Source organism: Neocloeon triangulifer, unplaced genomic scaffold (assembly GCF_031216515.1).
Source record: "Neocloeon triangulifer isolate White Clay Creek 2 clone unplaced genomic scaffold, ASM3121651v1 ptg000012l, whole genome shotgun sequence".
Classification (NCBI taxonomy): Eukaryota; Metazoa; Arthropoda; class Insecta; order Ephemeroptera; family Baetidae; genus Neocloeon; species Neocloeon triangulifer.
This window is the reverse complement of record NW_026775554.1, coordinates 600,860-620,577: the sequence shown is the minus strand read 5'-3', so window position 1 is coordinate 620,577 and position 19,718 is coordinate 600,860. Positions and strand designations below refer to the sequence as shown.

Here is a 19,718-nt window from a genome sequence, read left to right as displayed (position 1 = left end):
TCCATGAAACGACATTGAATTTTCAAGCAACGTCTTCAATTGTTTGCAGACGTTTTATTTAAAAATTGTTAAATTAGACCAGAAATTTTTTTATACCTTGATAATTTTAGGACTTTCCATGAAACGACGTTGAATTTTCAAGCAACGTCTTCAATTGTTTGCAGACGTTTTATTTAAAAATTGTTAAATTAGACCAGAAATATTTTTATACCTTGATAATTTTAGGACTTTCCATGAAACGACATTGAATTTTCAAGCAACGTCTTTAATTGTTTTCAGACGTTTTATTTAAAAATTTTTAAATTAGACCAGAAATTTTTTTATACCTTGATAATTTTAGGACTTTCCATGAAACGACGTTGAATTTTCTAGCAACGTCTTTAATTGTTTTCAGACGTTTTATTTAAAAATTTTTAAATTAGACCAGAAATATTTTTATACCTTGATAATTTTAGGACTTTCCATGAAACGACATTGAATTTTCAAGCAACGTCTTTAATTGTTTTCAGACGTTTTATTTAAAAATTTTTAAATTAGACTAGAAATTTTTTTATACCTTGATAATTTTAGGACTTTCCATGAAACGACATTGAATTTTCAAGCAACGTCTTTAATTGTTTGCAGACGTTTTATTTAAAAATTGTTAAATTAGACCAGAAATTTTTTTATACCTTGATAATTTTAGGACTTTCCATGAAACGACATTGAATTTTCAAGCAACGTCTTCAATTGTTTGCAGACGTTTTATTTAAAAATTGTTAAATTAGACCAGAAATATTTTTATACCTTGATAATTTTAGGACTTTCCATGAAACGACATTGAATTTTCAAGCAACGTCTTTAATTCTTTTCAGACGTTTTATTTAAAAATTGTTAAATTAGACCAGAAATATTTTTATACCTTGATAATTTTAGGACTTTCCATGAAACGACGTTGATTTTTCAAGCAACGTCTTTAATTGTTTTCAGACGTTTTATTTAAAAATTTTTAAATTAGACCAGAAATATTTTTATACCTTGATAATTTTAGGACTTTCCATGAAACGACATTGAATTTTCAAGCAACGTCTTTAATTGTTTGCAGACGTTTTATTTAAAAATTGTTAAATTAGACCAGAAATTTTTTTATACCTTGATAATTTTAGGACTTTCCATGAAACGACATTGAATTTTCAAGCAACGTCTTCAATTGTTTGCAGACGTTTTATTTAAAAATTGTTAAATTAGACCAGAAATTTTTTTATACCTTGATAATTTTAGGACTTTCCATGAAACGACGTTGAATTTTCAAGCAACGTCTTCAATTGTTTGCAGACGTTTTATTTAAAAATTGTTAAATTAGACCAGAAATATTTTTATACCTTGATAATTTTAGGACTTTCCATGAAACGACATTGAATTTTCAAGCAACGTCTTTAATTGTTTTCAGACGTTTTATTTAAAAATTTTTAAATTAGACCAGAAATATTTTTATACCTTGATAATTTTAGGACTTTCCATGAAACGACGTTGATTTTTCAAGCAACGTCTTTAATTGTTTTCAGACGTTTTATTTAAAAATTTTTAAATTAGACCAGAAATATTTTTATACCTTGATAATTTTAGGACTTTCCATGAAACGACATTGAATTTTCAAGCAACGTCTTTAATTGTTTTCAGACGTTTTATTTAAAAATTTTTAAATTAGACTAGAAATTTTTTTATACCTTGATAATTTTAGGACTTTCCATGAAACGACATTGAATTTTCAAGCAACGTCTTTAATTGTTTGCAGACGTTTTATTTAAAAATTGTTAAATTAGACCAGAAATTTTTTTATACCTTGATAATTTTAGGACTTTCCATGAAACGACATTGAATTTTCAAGCAACGTCTTTAATTGTTTGCAGACGTTTTATTTAAAAATTGTTAAATTAGACCAGAAATTTTTTTATACCTTGATAATTTTAGGACTTTCCATGAAACGACGTTGAATTTTCTAGCAACGTCTTTAATTGTTTTCAGACGTTTTATTTAAAAATTTTTAAATTAGACTAGAAATTTTTTTATACCTTGATAATTTTAGGACTTTCCATGAAACGACATTGAATTTTCAAGCAACGTCTTTAATTGTTTGCAGACGTTTTATTTAAAAATTGTTAAATTAGACCAGAAATTTTTTTATACCTTGATAATTTTAGGACTTTCCATGAAACGACATTGAATTTTCAAGCAACGTCTTCAATTGTTTGCAGACGTTTTATTTAAAAATTGTTAAATTAGACCAGAAATTTTTTTATACCTTGATAATTTTAGGACTTTCCATGAAACGACATTGAATTTTCAAGCAACGTCTTTAATTGTTTTCAGACGTTTTATTTAAAAATTTTTAAATTAGACTAGAAATTTTTTTATACCTTGATAATTTTAGGACTTTCCATGAAACGACATTGAATTTTCAAGCAACGTCTTTAATTGTTTGCAGACGTTTTATTTAAAAATTGTTAAATTAGACCAGAAATTTTTTTATACCTTGATAATTTTAGGACTTTCCATGAAACGACATTGAATTTTCAAGCAACGTCTTCAATTGTTTGCAGACGTTTTATTTAAAAATTGTTAAATTAGACCAGAAATTTTTTTATACCTTGATAATTTTAGGACTTTCCATGAAACGACATTGAATTTTCAAGCAAAGTCTTTAATTGTTTTCAGACGTTTTATTTAAAAATTTTTAAATTAGACTAGAAATTTTTTTATCCCTTGATAATTTTAGGACTTTCCATGAAACGACATTGAATTTTCAAGCAACGTCTTTAATTGTTTGCAGACGTTTTATTTAAAAATTGTTCAAGTAGACCAGAAATTTTTTTATACCTTGATAATTTTAGGACTTTCCATGAAACGACGTTGAATTTTCTAGCAACGTCTTTAATCGTTTTCAGACGTTTTATTTAAAAATTATTAAATCAGACCAGAAATTTTTTTAAACCTTGATAATTTTAGGACTTTCCATGAAACGACATTGAATTTTCAAGCAACGTCTTTAATTGTTTTCAGAAGTTTTATTTAAAAAATTTTAAATTAGACCAGAAATTTTTTTAAACCTTGATAATTTTAGGACTTTCCATGAGACGACATTGAATTTTCAAGCAACGTCTTCAATTGTTTGCAGACGTTTTATTTAAAAATTGTTAAATTAGACCAGAAATTTTTTTATACCTTGATAATTTTAGGACTTTCCATGAAACGACGTTGAATTTTCTAGCAACGTCTTTAATCGTTTTCAGACGTTTTATTTAAAAATTATTAAATCAGACCAGAAATTTTTTTAAACCTTGATAATTTTAGGACTTTCCATGAAACGACGTTGAATTTTCTAGCAACGTCTTTAATCGTTTTCAGACGTTTTATTTAAAAATTATTAAATCAGACCAGAAATTTTTTTAAACCTTGATAATTTTAGGACTTTCCATGAAACGACATTGAATTTTCAAGCAACGTCTTCAATTGTTTGCAGACGTTTTATTTAAAAATTGTTAAATTAGACCAGAAATTTTTTTATACCTTGATAATTTTAGGACTTTCCATGAAACGACGTTGAATTTTCTAGCAACGTCTTTAATCGTTTTCAGACGTTTTATTTAAAAATTATTAAATCAGACCAGAAATTTTTTTAAACCTTGATAATTTTAGGACTTTCCATGAAACGACGTTGAATTTTCTAGCAACGTCTTTAATCGTTTTCAGACGTTTTATTTAAAAATTATTAAATCAGACCAGAAATTTTTTTAAACCTTGATAATTTTAGGACTTTCCATGAAACGACATTGAATTTTCAAGCAACGTCTTCAATTGTTTGCAGACGTTTTATTTAAAAATTGTTAAATTAGACCAGAAATTTTTTTATACCTTGATAATTTTAGGACTTTCCATGAAACGACGTTGAATTTTCTAGCAACGTCTTTAATCGTTTTCAGACGTTTTATTTAAAAATTATTAAATCAGACCAGAAATTTTTTTAAACCTTGATAATTTTAGGACTTTCCATGAAACGACATTGAATTTTCAAGCAACGTCTTTAATCGTTTTCAGACGTTTTATTTAAAAATTTTTAAATTAGACCAGAAATATTTTTATACCTTGATAATTTTAGGACTTTCCATGAAACGACATTGAATTTTCAAGCAAAGTCTTTAATTGTTTTCAGACGTTTTATTTAAAAATTTTTAAATTAGACTAGAAATTTTTTTATCCCTTGATAATTTTAGGACTTTCCATGAAACGACATTGAATTTTCAAGCAACGTCTTTAATTGTTTGCAGACGTTTTATTTAAAAATTGTTCAAGTAGACCAGAAATTTTTTTATACCTTGATAATTTTAGGACTTTCCATGAAACGACGTTGAATTTTCTAGCAACGTCTTTAATCGTTTTCAGACGTTTTATTTAAAAATTATTAAATCAGACCAGAAATTTTTTTAAACCTTGATAATTTTAGGACTTTCCATGAAACGACATTGAATTTTCAAGCAACGTCTTTAATTGTTTTCAGAAGTTTTATTTAAAAAATTTTAAATTAGACCAGAAATTTTTTTAAACCTTGATAATTTTAGGACTTTCCATGAGACGACATTGATTTTTCAAGCAACGTCTTTAATTGTTTTCAGACGTTTTATTTAAAAAATTTTAAATCAGACCAGAAATTTTTTTAAACCTTGATAATTTTAGGACTTTCCATGAAACGACATTGAATTTTCAAGCAACGTCTTCAATTGTTTGCAGACGTTTGATTTAAAAATTGTTAAATTAGACCAGAAATTTTTTTATACCTTGATAATTTTAGGACTTTCCATGAAACGACGTTGAATTTTCTAGCAACGTCTTTAATCGTTTTCAGACGTTTTATTTAAAAATTATTAAATCAGACCAGAAATTTTTTTAAACCTTGATAATTTTAGTACTTTCCATGAAACGACATTGAATTTTCAAGCAACGTCTTTAATTGTTTTCAGACGTTTTATTTAAAAATTTTTAAATCAGACCAGAAATTTTTTAAACCTTGATAATTTTAGGACTTTCCATGAAACGACATTGAATTTTCAAGCAACATCTTTAATCGTTTTCAGACGTTTTATTTAAAAATTTTTAAATTAGACCAGAAATGTTTTTAAACCTTGATTATTTTAGGACTTTCCATGAAACGACATTGAATTTTCAAGCAACATCTTTAATTGTTTTCAGACGTTTTATTTAAAAAATTTTAAATCAGACCAGAAATTTTTTTAAACCTTGATAATTTTAGGACTTTCCATGAAACGACATTGAATTTTCAAGCAACGTCTTCAATTGTTTGCAGACGTTTGATTTAAAAATTGTTAAATTAGACCAGAAATTTTTTTATACCTTGATAATTTTAGGACTTTCCATGAAACGACGTTGAATTTTCTAGCAACGTCTTTAATCGTTTTCAGACGTTTTATTTAAAAATTATTAAATCAGACCAGAAATTTTTTTAAACCTTGATAATTTTAGGACTTTCCATGAAACGACGTTGAATTTTCTAGCAACGTCTTTAATCGTTTTCAGACGTTTTATTTAAAAATTATTAAATCAGACCAGAAATTTTTTTAAACCTTGATAATTTTAGGACTTTCCATGAAACGACATTGAATTTTCAAGCAACGTCTTCAATTGTTTGCAGACGTTTGATTTAAAAATTGTTAAATTAGACCAGAAATTTTTTTATACCTTGATAATTTTAGGACTTTCCATGAAACGACGTTGAATTTTCTAGCAACGTCTTTAATCGTTTTCAGACGTTTTATTTAAAAATTATTAAATCAGACCAGAAATTTTTTTAAACCTTGATAATTTTAGGACTTTCCATGAAACGACATTGAATTTTCAAGCAACGTCTTTAATCGTTTTCAGACGTTTTATTTAAAAATTTTTAAATTAGACCAGAAATATTTTTATACCTTGATAATTTTAGGACTTTCCATGAAACGACATTGAATTTTCAAGCAAAGTCTTTAATTGTTTTCAGACGTTTTATTTAAAAATTTTTAAATTAGACTAGAAATTTTTTTAAACCTTGATAATTTTAGGACTTTCCATGAAACGACATTGAATTTTCAAGCAACGTCTTCAATTGTTTGCAGACGTTTGATTTAAAAATTGTTAAATTAGACCAGAAATTTTTTTATACCTTGATAATTTTAGGACTTTCCATGAAACGACATTGAATTTTCAAGCAACATCTTTAATTGTTTTCAGACGTTTTATTTAAAAAATTTTAAATCAGACCAGAAATTTTTTTAAACCTTGATAATTTTAGGACTTTCCATGAAACGACATTGAATTTTCAAGCAACGTCTTCAATTGTTTGCAGACGTTTGATTTAAAAATTGTTAAATTAGACCAGAAATTTTTTTATACCTTGATAATTTTAGGACTTTCCATGAAACGACGTTGAATTTTCTAGCAACGTCTTTAATCGTTTTCAGACGTTTTATTTAAAAATTATTAAATCAGACCAGAAATTTTTTTAAACCTTGATAATTTTAGGACTTTCCATGAAACGACGTTGAATTTTCTAGCAACGTCTTTAATCGTTTTCAGACGTTTTATTTAAAAATTATTAAATCAGACCAGAAATTTTTTTAAACCTTGATAATTTTAGGACTTTCCATGAAACGACATTGAATTTTCAAGCAACGTCTTCAATTGTTTGCAGACGTTTGATTTAAAAATTGTTAAATTAGACCAGAAATTTTTTTATACCTTGATAATTTTAGGACTTTCCATGAAACGACGTTGAATTTTCTAGCAACGTCTTTAATCGTTTTCAGACGTTTTATTTAAAAATTATTAAATCAGACCAGAAATTTTTTTAAACCTTGATAATTTTAGGACTTTCCATGAAACGACATTGAATTTTCAAGCAACGTCTTTAATCGTTTTCAGACGTTTTATTTAAAAATTTTTAAATTAGACCAGAAATATTTTTATACCTTGATAATTTTAGGACTTTCCATGAAACGACATTGAATTTTCAAGCAAAGTCTTTAATTGTTTTCAGACGTTTTATTTAAAAATTTTTAAATTAGACTAGAAATTTTTTTATCCCTTGATAATTTTAGGACTTTCCATGAAACGACATTGAATTTTCAAGCAACGTCTTTAATTGTTTGCAGACGTTTTATTTAAAAATTGTTCAAGTAGACCAGAAATTTTTTTATACCTTGATAATTTTAGGACTTTCCATGAAACGACGTTGAATTTTCTAGCAACGTCTTTAATCGTTTTCAGACGTTTTATTTAAAAATTATTAAATCAGACCAGAAATTTTTTTAAACCTTGATAATTTTAGGACTTTCCATGAAACGACATTGAATTTTCAAGCAACGTCTTTAATTGTTTTCAGAAGTTTTATTTAAAAAATTTTAAATTAGACCAGAAATTTTTTTAAACCTTGATAATTTTAGGACTTTCCATGAGACGACATTGATTTTTCAAGCAACGTCTTTAATTGTTTTCAGACGTTTTATTTAAAAAATTTTAAATCAGACCAGAAATTTTTTTAAACCTTGATAATTTTAGGACTTTCCATGAAACGACATTGAATTTTCAAGCAACGTCTTCAATTGTTTGCAGACGTTTGATTTAAAAATTGTTAAATTAGACCAGAAATTTTTTTATACCTTGATAATTTTAGGACTTTCCATGAAACGACGTTGAATTTTCTAGCAACGTCTTTAATCGTTTTCAGACGTTTTATTTAAAAATTATTAAATCAGACCAGAAATTTTTTTAAACCTTGATAATTTTAGTACTTTCCATGAAACGACATTGAATTTTCAAGCAACGTCTTTAATTGTTTTCAGACGTTTTATTTAAAAATTTTTAAATCAGACCAGAAATTTTTTAAACCTTGATAATTTTAGGACTTTCCATGAAACGACATTGAATTTTCAAGCAACATCTTTAATCGTTTTCAGACGTTTTATTTAAAAATTTTTAAATTAGACCAGAAATGTTTTTAAACCTTGATTATTTTAGGACTTTCCATGAAACGACATTGAATTTTCAAGCAACATCTTTAATTGTTTTCAGACGTTTTATTTAAAAAATTTTAAATCAGACCAGAAATTTTTTTAAACCTTGATAATTTTAGGACTTTCCATGAAACGACATTGAATTTTCAAGCAACGTCTTCAATTGTTTGCAGACGTTTGATTTAAAAATTGTTAAATTAGACCAGAAATTTTTTTATACCTTGATAATTTTAGGACTTTCCATGAAACGATGTTGAATTTTCTAGCAACGTCTTTAATCGTTTTCAGACGTTTTATTTAAAAATTATTAAATCAGACCAGAAATTTTTTTAAACCTTGATAATTTTAGGACTTTCCATGAAACGACATTGAATTTTCAAGCAACGTCTTTAATTGTTTTCAGACGTTTTATTTAAAAATTTTTAAATCAGACCAGAAATTTTTTAAACCTTGATAATTTTAGGACTTTCCATGAAACGACATTGAATTTTCAAGCAACATCTTTAATTGTTTTCAGACGTTTTATTTAAAAAATTTTAAATTAGACCAGAAATTTTTTTATACCTTGATAATTTTAGGACTTTCCATGAAACGACATTGAATTTTCAAGCAACGTCTTTAATTGTTTTCAGACGTTTTATTTAAAAATTTTTAAATTAGACCAGAAATATTTTTATACCTTGATAATTTTAGGACTTTCCATGAAACGACATTGAATTTTCAAGCAACGTCTTTAATTGTTTTCAGACGTTTTATTTAAAAATTTTTAAATCAGACCAGAAATTTTTTAAACCTTGATAATTTTAGGACTTTCCATGAAACGACATTGAATTTTCAAGCAACATCTTTAATTGTTTTCAGACGTTTTATTTAAAAATTTTTAAATTAGACCAGAAATTTTTTTATACCTTGATAATTTTAGGACTTTCCATGAAACGACATTGAATTTTCAAGCAACGTCTTTAATCGTTTTCAGACGTTTTATTTAAAAATTATTAAATCAGACCAGAAATTTTTTTAAACCTTGATAATTTTAGGACTTTCCATGAAACGACATTGAATTTTCAAGCAACGTCTTTAATTGTTTTCAGACGTTTTATTTAAAAAATTTTAAATCAGACCAGAAATTTTTTTAAACCTTGATAATTTTAGGACTTTCCATGAAACGACATTGAATTTTCAAGCAACGTCTCCAATTGTTTGCAGACGTTTGATTTAAAAATTGTTAAATTAGACCAGAAATTTTTTTATACCTTGATAATTTTAGGACTTTCCATGAAACGATGTTGAATTTTCTAGCAACGTCTTTAATCGTTTTCAGACGTTTTATTTAAAAATTATTAAATCAGACCAGAAATTTTTTTAAACCTTGATAATTTTAGGACTTTCCATGAAACGACATTGAATTTTCAAGCAACGTCTTTAATTGTTTTCAGACGTTTTATTTAAAAATTTTTAAATCAGACCAGAAATTTTTTAAACCTTGATAATTTTAGGACTTTCCATGAAACGACATTGAATTTTCAAGCAACATCTTTAATTGTTTTCAGACGTTTTATTTAAAAATTTTTAAATTAGACCAGAAATTTTTTTATACCTTGATAATTTTAGGACTTTCCATGAAACGACATTGAATTTTCAAGCAACGTCTTTAATTGTTTTCAGACGTTTTATTTAAAAATTTTTAAATTAGACCAGAAATATTTTTATACCTTGATAATTTTAGGACTTTCCATGAAACGACATTGAATTTTCAAGCAACATCTTTAATTGTTTTCAGACGTTTTATTTAAAAAATTTTAAATCAGACCAGAAATTTTTTTAAACCTTGATAATTTTAGGACTTTCCATGAAACGACATTGAATTTTCAAGCAACGTCTTTAATTGTTTTCAGACGTTTTATTTAAAAATTTTTAAATTAGACCAGAAATATTTTTATACCTTGATAATTTTAGGACTTTCCATGAAACGACATTGAATTTTCAAGCAACGTCTTTAATTGTTTTCAGACGTTTTATTTAAAAATTTTTAAATCAGACCAGAAATTTTTTAAACCTTGATAATTTTAGGACTTTCCATGAAACGACATTGAATTTTCAAGCAACATCTTTAATTGTTTTCAGACGTTTTATTTAAAAATTTTTAAATTAGACCAGAAATTTTTTTATACCTTGATAATTTTAGGACTTTCCATGAAACGACATTGAATTTTCAAGCAACGTCTTTAATCGTTTTCAGACGTTTTATTTAAAAATTATTAAATCAGACCAGAAATTTTTTTAAACCTTGATAATTTTAGGACTTTCCATGAAACGACATTGAATTTTCAAGCAACATCTTTAATTGTTTTCAGACGTTTTATTTAAAAAATTTTAAATCAGACCAGAAATTTTTTTAAACCTTGATAATTTTAGGACTTTCCATGAAACGACATTGAATTTTCAAGCAACGTCTTCAATTGTTTGCAGACGTTTGATTTAAAAATTGTTAAATTAGACCAGAAATTTTTTTATACCTTGATAATTTTAGGACTTTCCATGAAACGATGTTGAATTTTCTAGCAACGTCTTTAATCGTTTTCAGACGTTTTATTTAAAAATTATTAAATCAGACCAGAAATTTTTTTAAACCTTGATAATTTTAGGACTTTCCATGAAACGACATTGAATTTTCAAGCAACGTCTTTAATTGTTTTACGACGTTTTATTTAAAAATTTTTAAATCAGACCAGAAATTTTTTAAACCTTGATAATTTTAGGACTTTCCATGAAACGACATTGAATTTTCAAGCAACATCTTTAATTGTTTTCAGACGTTTTATTTAAAAATTTTTAAATTAGACCAGAAATTTTTTTATACCTTGATAATTTTAGGACTTTCCATGAAACGACATTGAATTTTCAAGCAACGTCTTTAATTGTTTTCAGACGTTTTATTTAAAAATTTTTAAATTAGACCAGAAATATTTTTATACCTTGATAATTTTAGGACTTTCCATGAAACGACATTGAATTTTCAAGCAACGTCTTCAATTGTTTGCAGACGTTTTATTTAAAAATTGTTAAATTAGACCAGAAATTTTTTTATACCTTGATAATTTTAGGACTTTCCATGAAACGACGTTGAATTTTCTAGCAACGTCTTTAATCGTTTTCAGACGTTTTATTTAAAAATTATTAAATCAGACCAGAAATTTTTTTAAACCTTGATAATTTTAGGACTTTCCATGAAACGACATTGAATTTTCAAGCAACGTCTTTAATTGTTTTCAGACGTTTTATTTAAAAATTTTTAAATTAGACCAGAAATATTTTTATACCTTGATAATTTTAGGACTTTCCATGAAACGACATTGAATTTTCAAGCAACGTCTTTAATTGTTTTCAGACGTTTTATTTAAAAATTGTTAAATTAGACCAGAAATATTTTTATACCTTGATAATTTTAGGACTTTCCATGAAACGACATTGAATTTTCAAGCAACGTCTTTAATTGTTTTCAGACGTTTTATTTAAAAATTTTTAAATTAGACTAGAAATTTTTTTATACCTTGATAATTTTAGGACTTTCCATGAAACGAAATTGAATTTTCAAGCAACGTCTTTAATTGTTTGCAGACGTTTTATTTAAAAATTGTTAAATTAGACCAGAAATTTTTTTATACCTTGATAATTTTAGGACTTTCCATGAAACGACGTTGAATTTTCTAGCAACGTCTTTAATTGTTTTCAGACGTTTTATTTAAAAATTTTTAAATTAGACCAGAAATATTTTTATACCTTGATAATTTTAGGACTTTCCATGAAACGACATTGAATTTTCAAGCAACATCTTTAATTGTTTTCAGACGTTTTATTTAAAAAATTTTAAATCAGACCAGAAATTTTTTTAAACCTTGATAATTTTAGGACTTTCCATGAAACGACATTGAATTTTCAAGCAACGTCTTTAATTGTTTTCAGACGTTTTATTTAAAAATTTTTAAATTAGACCAGAAATTTTTTTAAACCTTGATAATTTTAGGACTTTCCATGAAACGACATTGAATTTTCAAGCAACGTCTTCAATTGTTTGCAGACGTTTTATTTAAAAATTTTTAAATTAGACCAGAAATGTTTTTAAACCTTGATTATTTTAGGACTTTCCATGAAACGACATTGAATTTTCAAGCAACGTCTTTAATCGTTTTCAGACGTTTTATTTAAAAATTTTTAAATTAGACCAGAAATGTTTTTAAACCTTGATAATTTTAGGACTTTCCATGAGACGACCTTGATTTTTCAAGCAACGTCTTTAATTGTTTTCAGACGTTTTATTTAAAAATTTTTAAATTAGACCAGAAATATTTTTATACCTTGATAATTTTAGGACTTTCCATGAAACGACATTGAATTTTCAAGCAACGTCTTTAATTGTTTTCAGACGTTTTATTTAAAAATTTTTAAATTAGACTAGAAATTTTTTTATACCTTGATAATTTTAGGACTTTCCATGAAACGACATTGAATTTTCAAGCAACGTCTTTAATTGTTTGCAGACGTTTTATTTAAAAATTGTTAAATTAGACCAGAAATTTTTTTATACCTTGATAATTTTAGGACTTTCCATGAAACGACGTTGAATTTTCTAGCAACGTCTTTAATCGTTTTCAGACGTTTTATTTAAAAATTATTAAATCAGACCAGAAATTTTTTTAAACCTTGATAATTTTAGGACTTTCCATGAAACGACATTGAATTTTCAAGCAACGTCTTTAATCGTTTTCAGACGTTTAATTTAAAAATTTTTAAAACAGACCAGAAATTTTTTTAAACCTTGATAATTTTAGGACTTTCCATGAGACGACATTGAATTTTCAAGCAACGTCTTCAATTGTTTGCAGACGTTTTATTAAAAAATTTTTAAATTAGACCAGAAATGTTTTTAAACCTTGATTATTTTAGGACTTTCCATGAAACGACATTGAATTTTAAGCAACGTCTTTAATCGTTTTCAGACGTTTTATTTAAAAATTTTTAAATTAGACCAGAAATGTTTTTAAACCTTGATAATTTTAGGACTTTCCATGAGACGACCTTGATTTTTCAAGCAACGTCTTTAATTGTTTTCAGAAGTTTTATTTAAAAATTTTTAAATTAGACCAGAAATATTTTTATACCTTGATAATTTTAGGACTTTCCATGAAACGACATTGAATTTTCAAGCAAAGTCTTTAATTGTTTTCAGACGTTTTATTTAAAAATTTTTAAATTAGACTAGAAATTTTTTTATCCCTTGATAATTTTAGGACTTTCCATGAAACGACATTGAATTTTCAAGCAACGTCTTTAATTGTTTGCAGACGTTTTATTTAAAAATTGTTCAAGTAGACCAGAAATTTTTTTATACCTTGATAATTTTAGGACTTTCCATGAAACGACGTTGAATTTTCTAGCAACGTCTTTAATCGTTTTCAGACGTTTTATTTAAAAAATTTTAAATCAGACCAGAAATTTTTTTAAACCTTGATAATTTTAGGACTTTCCATGAAACGACATTGAATTTTCTAGCAACGTCTTTAATCGTTTTCAGACGTTTTATTTAAAAATTATTAAATCAGACCAGAAATTTTTTTAAACCTTGATAATTTTAGGACTTTCCATGAAACGACATTGAATTTTCAAGCAACGTCTTTAATTGTTTTCAGACGTTTTATTTAAAAATTTTTAAATTAGACCAGAAATTTTTTTAAACCTTGATAATTTTAGGACTTTCCATGAAACGACATTGAATTTTCAAGCAACGTCTTCAATTGTTTGCAGACGTTTTATTTAAAAATTTTTAAATTAGACCAGAAATGTTTTTAAACCTTGATTATTTTAGGACTTTCCATGAGACGACCTTGATTTTTCAAGCAACGTCTTTAATTGTTTTCAGACGTTTTATTTAAAAAATTTTAAATTAGACCAGAAATATTTTTATACCTTGATAATTTTAGGACTTTCCATGAAACGACGTTGAATTTTCTAGCAACGTCTTTAATCGTTTTCAGACGTTTTATTTAAAAATTATTAAATCAGACCAGAAATTTTTTTAAACCTTGATAATTTTAGGACTTTCCATGAAACGACATTGAATTTTCAAGCAACGTCTTTAATCGTTTTCAGACGTTTTATTTAAAAATTATTAAATCAGACCAGAAATTTTTTTAAACCTTGATAATTTTAGGACTTTCCATGAAACGACATTGAATTTTCAAGCAACGTCTTTAATCGTTTTCAGACGTTTTATTTAAAAATTATTAAATCAGACCAGAAATTTTTTTAAACCTTGATAATTTTAGGACTTTCCATGAAACGACATTGAATTTTCAAGCAACGTCTTCAATTGTTTGCAGACGTTTTATTTAAAAATTTTTAAATTAGACCAGAAATATTTTTATACCTTGATAATTTTAGGACTTTCCATGAAACGACATTGAATTTTCAAGCAACGTCTTCAATTGTTTGCAGACGTTTTATTTAAAAATTTTTAAATTAGACCAGAAATGTTTTTTAACCTTGATTATTTTAGGACTTTCCATGAGACGACCTTGATTTTTCAAGCAACGTCTTTAATTGTTTTCAGACGTTTTATTTAAAAAATTTTAAATTAGACCAGAAATATTTTTATACCTTGATAATTTTAGGACTTTCCATGAAACGACGTTGAATTTTCTAGCAACGTCTTTAATCGTTTTCAGACGTTTTATTTAAAAATTATTAAATCAGACCAGAAATTTTTTTAAACCTTGATAATTTTAGGACTTTCCATGAAACGACATTGAATTTTCAAGCAACGTCTTTAATCGTTTTCAGACGTTTTATTTAAAAATTATTAAATCAGACCAGAAATTTTTTTAAACCTTGATAATTTTAGGACTTTCCATGAAACGACATTGAATTTTCAAGCAACGTCTTTAATCGTTTTCAGACGTTTTATTTAAAAATTATTAAATCAGACCAGAAATTTTTTTAAACCTTGATTATTTTAGGACTTTCCATGAGACGACCTTGATTTTTCAAGCAACGTCTTTAATTGTTTTCAGACGTTATATTTAAAAATTTTTAAATTAGACTAGAAATTTTTTTATACCTTGATAATTTTAGGACTTTCCATGAAACGACATTGAATTTTCAAGCAACGTCTTTAATTGTTTGCAGACGTTTTATTTAAAAATTGTTAAATTAGACCAGAAATTTTTTATACCTTGATAATTTTAGGACTTTCCATGAAACGACATTGAATTTTCAAGCAACGTCTTCAATTGTTTGCAGACGTTTTATTTAAAAATTGTTAAATTAGACCAGAAATTTTTTTATACCTTGATAATTTTAGGACTTTCCATGAAACGACGTTGAATTTTCTAGCAACGTCTTTAATCGTTTTCAGACGTTTTATTTAAAAATTATTAAATCAGACCAGAAATTTTTTTAAACCTTGATAATTTTAGGACTTTCCATGAAACGACATTGAATTTTCAAGCAACGTCTTCAATTGTTTGCAGACGTTTTATTTAAAAATTTTTAAATTAGACCAGAAATGTTTTTAAACCTTGATTATTTTAGGACTTTCCATGAAACGACATTGAATTTTAAGCAACGTCTTTAATCGTTTTCAGACGTTTTATTTAAAAATTTTTAAATTAGACCAGAAATGTTTATAAACCTTGATAATTTTAGGACTTTCCATGAGACGACCTTGATTTTTCAAGCAACGTCTTTAATTGTTTTCAGAAGTTTTATTTAAAAATTTTTATATTAGACCAGAAATATTTTTATACCTTGATAATTTTAGGACTTTCCATGAAACGACATTGAAATTCAAGCAAAGTCTTTAATTGTTTGCAGACGTTTTATTTAAAAATTGTTCAAGTAGACCAGAAATTTTTTTATACCTTGATAATTTTAGGACTTTCCATGAAACGACGTTGAATTTTCTAGCAACGTCTTTAATCGTTTTCAGACGTTTTATTTAAAAATTATTAAATCAGACCAGAAATTTTTTTAAACCTTGATAATTTTAGGACTTTCCATGAGACGACATTGATTTTTCAAGCAACGTCTTTAATTGTTTGCAGACGTTTTATTTAAAAATTTTTAAATTAGACCAGAAATGTTTTTAAACCTTGATTATTTTAGGACTTTCCATGAAACGACATTGAATTTTAAGCAACGTCTTTAAATGTTTTCAGACGTTTTATTTAAAAATTTTTAAATTAGACCAGAAATATTTTTATACCTTGATAATTTTAGGACTTTCCATGAAACGACATTGAATTTTCAAGCAACGTCTTTAATTGTTTTCAGACGTTTTATTTAAAAATTTTTAAATTAGACTAGAAATTTTTTTATACCTTGATAATTTTAGGACTTTCCATGAAACGACATTGAATTTTCAAGCAACGTCTTCAATTGTTTGCAGACGTTTTATTTAAAAATTGTTAAATTAGACCAGAAATTTTTTTATACCTTGATAATTTTAGGACTTTCCATGAGACGACCTTGATTTTTCAAGCAACGTCTTTAATTGTTTTCAGACGTTTTATTTAAAAATTTTTAAATTAGAACAGAAATATTTTTATACCTTGATAATTTTAGGACTTTCCATGAAACGACGTTGAATTTTCTAGCAACGTCTTTAATCGTTTTCAGACGTTTTATTTAAAAATTATTAAATCAGACCAGAAATTTTTTTAAACCTTGATAATTTTAGGACTTTCCATGAAATTACATTGAATTTTCAAGCAACGTCTTTAATTGTTTTCAGACGTTTTATTTAAAAATTTTTAAATTAGACTAGAAATTTTTTTATACCTTGATAATTTTAGGACTTTCCATGAAACGACATTGAATTTTCAAGCAACGTCTTCAATTGTTTGCAGACGTTTTATTTAAAAATTGTTAAATTAGACCAGAAATTTTTTTATACCTTGATAATTTTAGGACTTTCCATGAAACGACATTGAATTTTCAAGCAACGTCTTCAATTGTTTGCAGACGTTTTATTTAAAAATTTTTAAATTAGACCAGAAATGTTTTTAAACCTTGATTATTTTAGGACTTTCCATGAAACGACATTGAATTTTAAGCAACGTCTTTAATCGTTTTCAGACGTTTTATTTAAAAATTTTTAAATTAGACCAGAAATGTTTTTAAACCTTGATAATTTTAGGACTTTCCATGAGACGACCTTGATTTTTCAAGCAACGTCTTTAATTGTTTTCAGACGTTTTATTTAAAAATTTTTAAATTAGACCAGAAATATTTTTATACCTTGATAATTTTAGGACTTTCCATGAAACGACATTGAATTTTCAAGCAACGTCTTCAATTGTTTGCAGACGTTTTATTTAAAAATTGTTAAATTAGACCAGAAATTTTTTTATACCTTGATAATTTTAGGACTTTCCATGAAACGACATTGAATTTTCAAGCAACGTCTTCAATTGTTTTCAGACGTTTTATTTAAAAATTGTTGAATTAGACCAGAAATTTTTTTAAACCTTGATAATTTTAGGACTTTCCATGAGACGACATTGATTTTTCAAGCAACGTCTTTAATTGTTTTCAGACGTTTTATTTAAAAATTTTTAATTTAGACCAGAAATTTTTTTAAACCTTGATAATTTTAGGACTTTCTCAATTACTGGAATAGAGGGAATTTTAAGATCAATTGGCGGTTCTAGAATTTCATCTTTATCCCGGCGCTTTTCCGGTTTCGCCAGCAGCTTTTCTCCGTCACTTCCCCTCTTCACAGCATCCAAAGTCTCTAGCAAATTAATCGCAATAAAAATAGTTTTCAACTTTGAAAGTTGGGATCATTTTTATTTAATTTGATCAATTTTAAATAATTTTCCATCTTTTTGGTCAACCTTGTGTAATTTATTATATTTTACCACATTTTCCCAATGATTGAATCTCTCGTCCACTTTTTGCGCCAAATCCTGATTATCTTTGATCGCCTGTTTGAAAATTATTTAAAGTCCTATTTATTATTGCTTAATTTTCAAAAGTTTGGACCTGTTTGTGGTGCTCGTCAATGATCGCGGCCAATTCCAGAAACCTCTGGTTGGTCTCGTTGAAATTTTTCTTGTTCTCCTGGTTTTGCTCGTCCATCGCAGTTTTCATGTCAACCGCCTGTTTCAAAATTATCAAAAAATCCGTGTTTTGAGAAATTCAATAAAATACTTACGAGGCTCGTCAAGAATTTGAGTTTCTCGTTTGTTTCATTAACAATTTTCATGAGCCCTTTTTGAAAGTCCGTCACTTCTTCTTCTTCTTCCATCTGCTTTTTTTTATTGGGAATTAAAGTTTGTGTTCATAAAATTTGAATCCAAACGCTGAGCTAATTTCTAACTTACAAGACTGACAATCAGAAAAAAGTGCAAAAGTGTTTAATTTATCAAATTATAAAATTTGTAACTTATAAATTCGCCTTCGTTTTGTGTTCGAAAATACACCGATACCGAAAAACACAAGTAGATTTAGAATAAATTTTTACTACGTGGGTTGATTGGTCGGTTCGTTTTTGGTCCTCGGCCAGCTCGGTGGTGACGACGGCCAAGAACAACCACAAAAATCGGACCATCTCCATTGCGTGCGTCTGGATTCGCGAATGGAGAAATTTGCGAATCGCGATGCGGCTTTTATTGCGCCGACGAGAAAAATTATTATCAACAAGCAAATCCGCCAACGGATCTCGTGATCCCTCAAAAAAGGTCTTTCAGTGACACGAGGTCAATCGATAACATCTTCTTGAGTCGACTTGGTGCTTTAAAAGAGGCCAATAATGTTGACGAGCGCTCAATAGACCGCTCGTTTCATCTTCAGACTTGGCTGGACTTGTAAAATTAGATCAAATAAATCTATTTTCTATTAGAAATAAATTAAAAAAAAAAAAAAATTGAAAGCGGCACCTTTTCTTGATTTTTCATTTTAATTAATGGTGCGATCAACTCGAGGTATCGAGTAAATATGAATTGATCCTGTGTGCCCAAAAATGTCAAATACCGCGAAGAAAACCAATTAAGTTTTTTTTTTACTCGGGGGCCACTTGCATTTTCCTCAAGTCGACCGTATTAATTACGGGAAAATTATTGAAAAAATGTGCGAGAAAAAAATGAAACTCTTTATTTAACTTGACAAAAGTACTAGCTAGGATATTCACTTTTAAATTGACGTGATAAAAACAATAAAAAAAAATATTTAGCCCTTTTCTTGACGTACAAATTGTTTTGCCAACTCGAAACAAAAGAAAACTTGCCAATAATTAACCCGAATTAAATTAGAATCAAGAAAAAAGGGTGGATCTTGATTAGGATAGGATAAATTGTATATAATTGCCGGATTTGAGCAGCGCTCTTTTCACAAAAATTAGCGCGCTCGTCAACCTTACAAGAGGCAAAAATAAAGATTGAAATGTCGTCTTGTGGCCGGACTTTGTCCTCGCGCAATCGGATTGATAAATAAAATAACAAGAAAAAGGATCCACGGGGAAATCAATTAATTTGCAATTATTTTGCATAATTTGAGAAATTTGAACTTTTTCAAATCCAATTCTGCTATGCTTTTTTGACTAATATCAGAATTCATGATTTATAGAAAGATGTAACAATATTTGAAATAATCAACATGCAAAAAAATTAAATGGAATTCGCT

General features: G+C 26.8%; 1 protein-coding gene across 6 annotated transcripts; it reads right to left on the bottom strand.

Annotated features, from left to right (window-relative positions):
- Positions 1–17,527: 17,527 nt before the first annotated feature.
- On the bottom strand, positions 17,528–18,997 carry LOC132197313 (uncharacterized). Of its 6 annotated transcripts, XM_059620537.1 has the most exons (5): positions 18,562–18,994; positions 18,253–18,348; positions 18,081–18,197; positions 17,957–18,022; positions 17,528–17,829 (listed from the first exon to the last, which is right to left on the bottom strand). In XM_059620537.1, the coding sequence occupies exons 1-5, from the start codon at positions 18,652–18,654 to the stop codon at positions 17,812–17,814; spliced, it is 390 nt and encodes a 129-aa protein (XP_059476520.1). In that variant the 5' UTR covers positions 18,655–18,994; the 3' UTR covers positions 17,528–17,811. The 6 variants fall into 6 exon arrangements, with proteins under 6 accessions (XP_059476520.1, XP_059476518.1, XP_059476517.1 ...); XM_059620535.1 differs by lacking the exon at positions 17,528–17,829 and having other exon boundaries at positions 17,878–18,022; positions 18,253–18,345; positions 18,562–18,997; XM_059620534.1 differs by lacking the exon at positions 17,528–17,829 and having other exon boundaries at positions 17,878–18,022; positions 18,565–18,997.
- Positions 18,998–19,718: the final 721 nt, after the last annotated feature.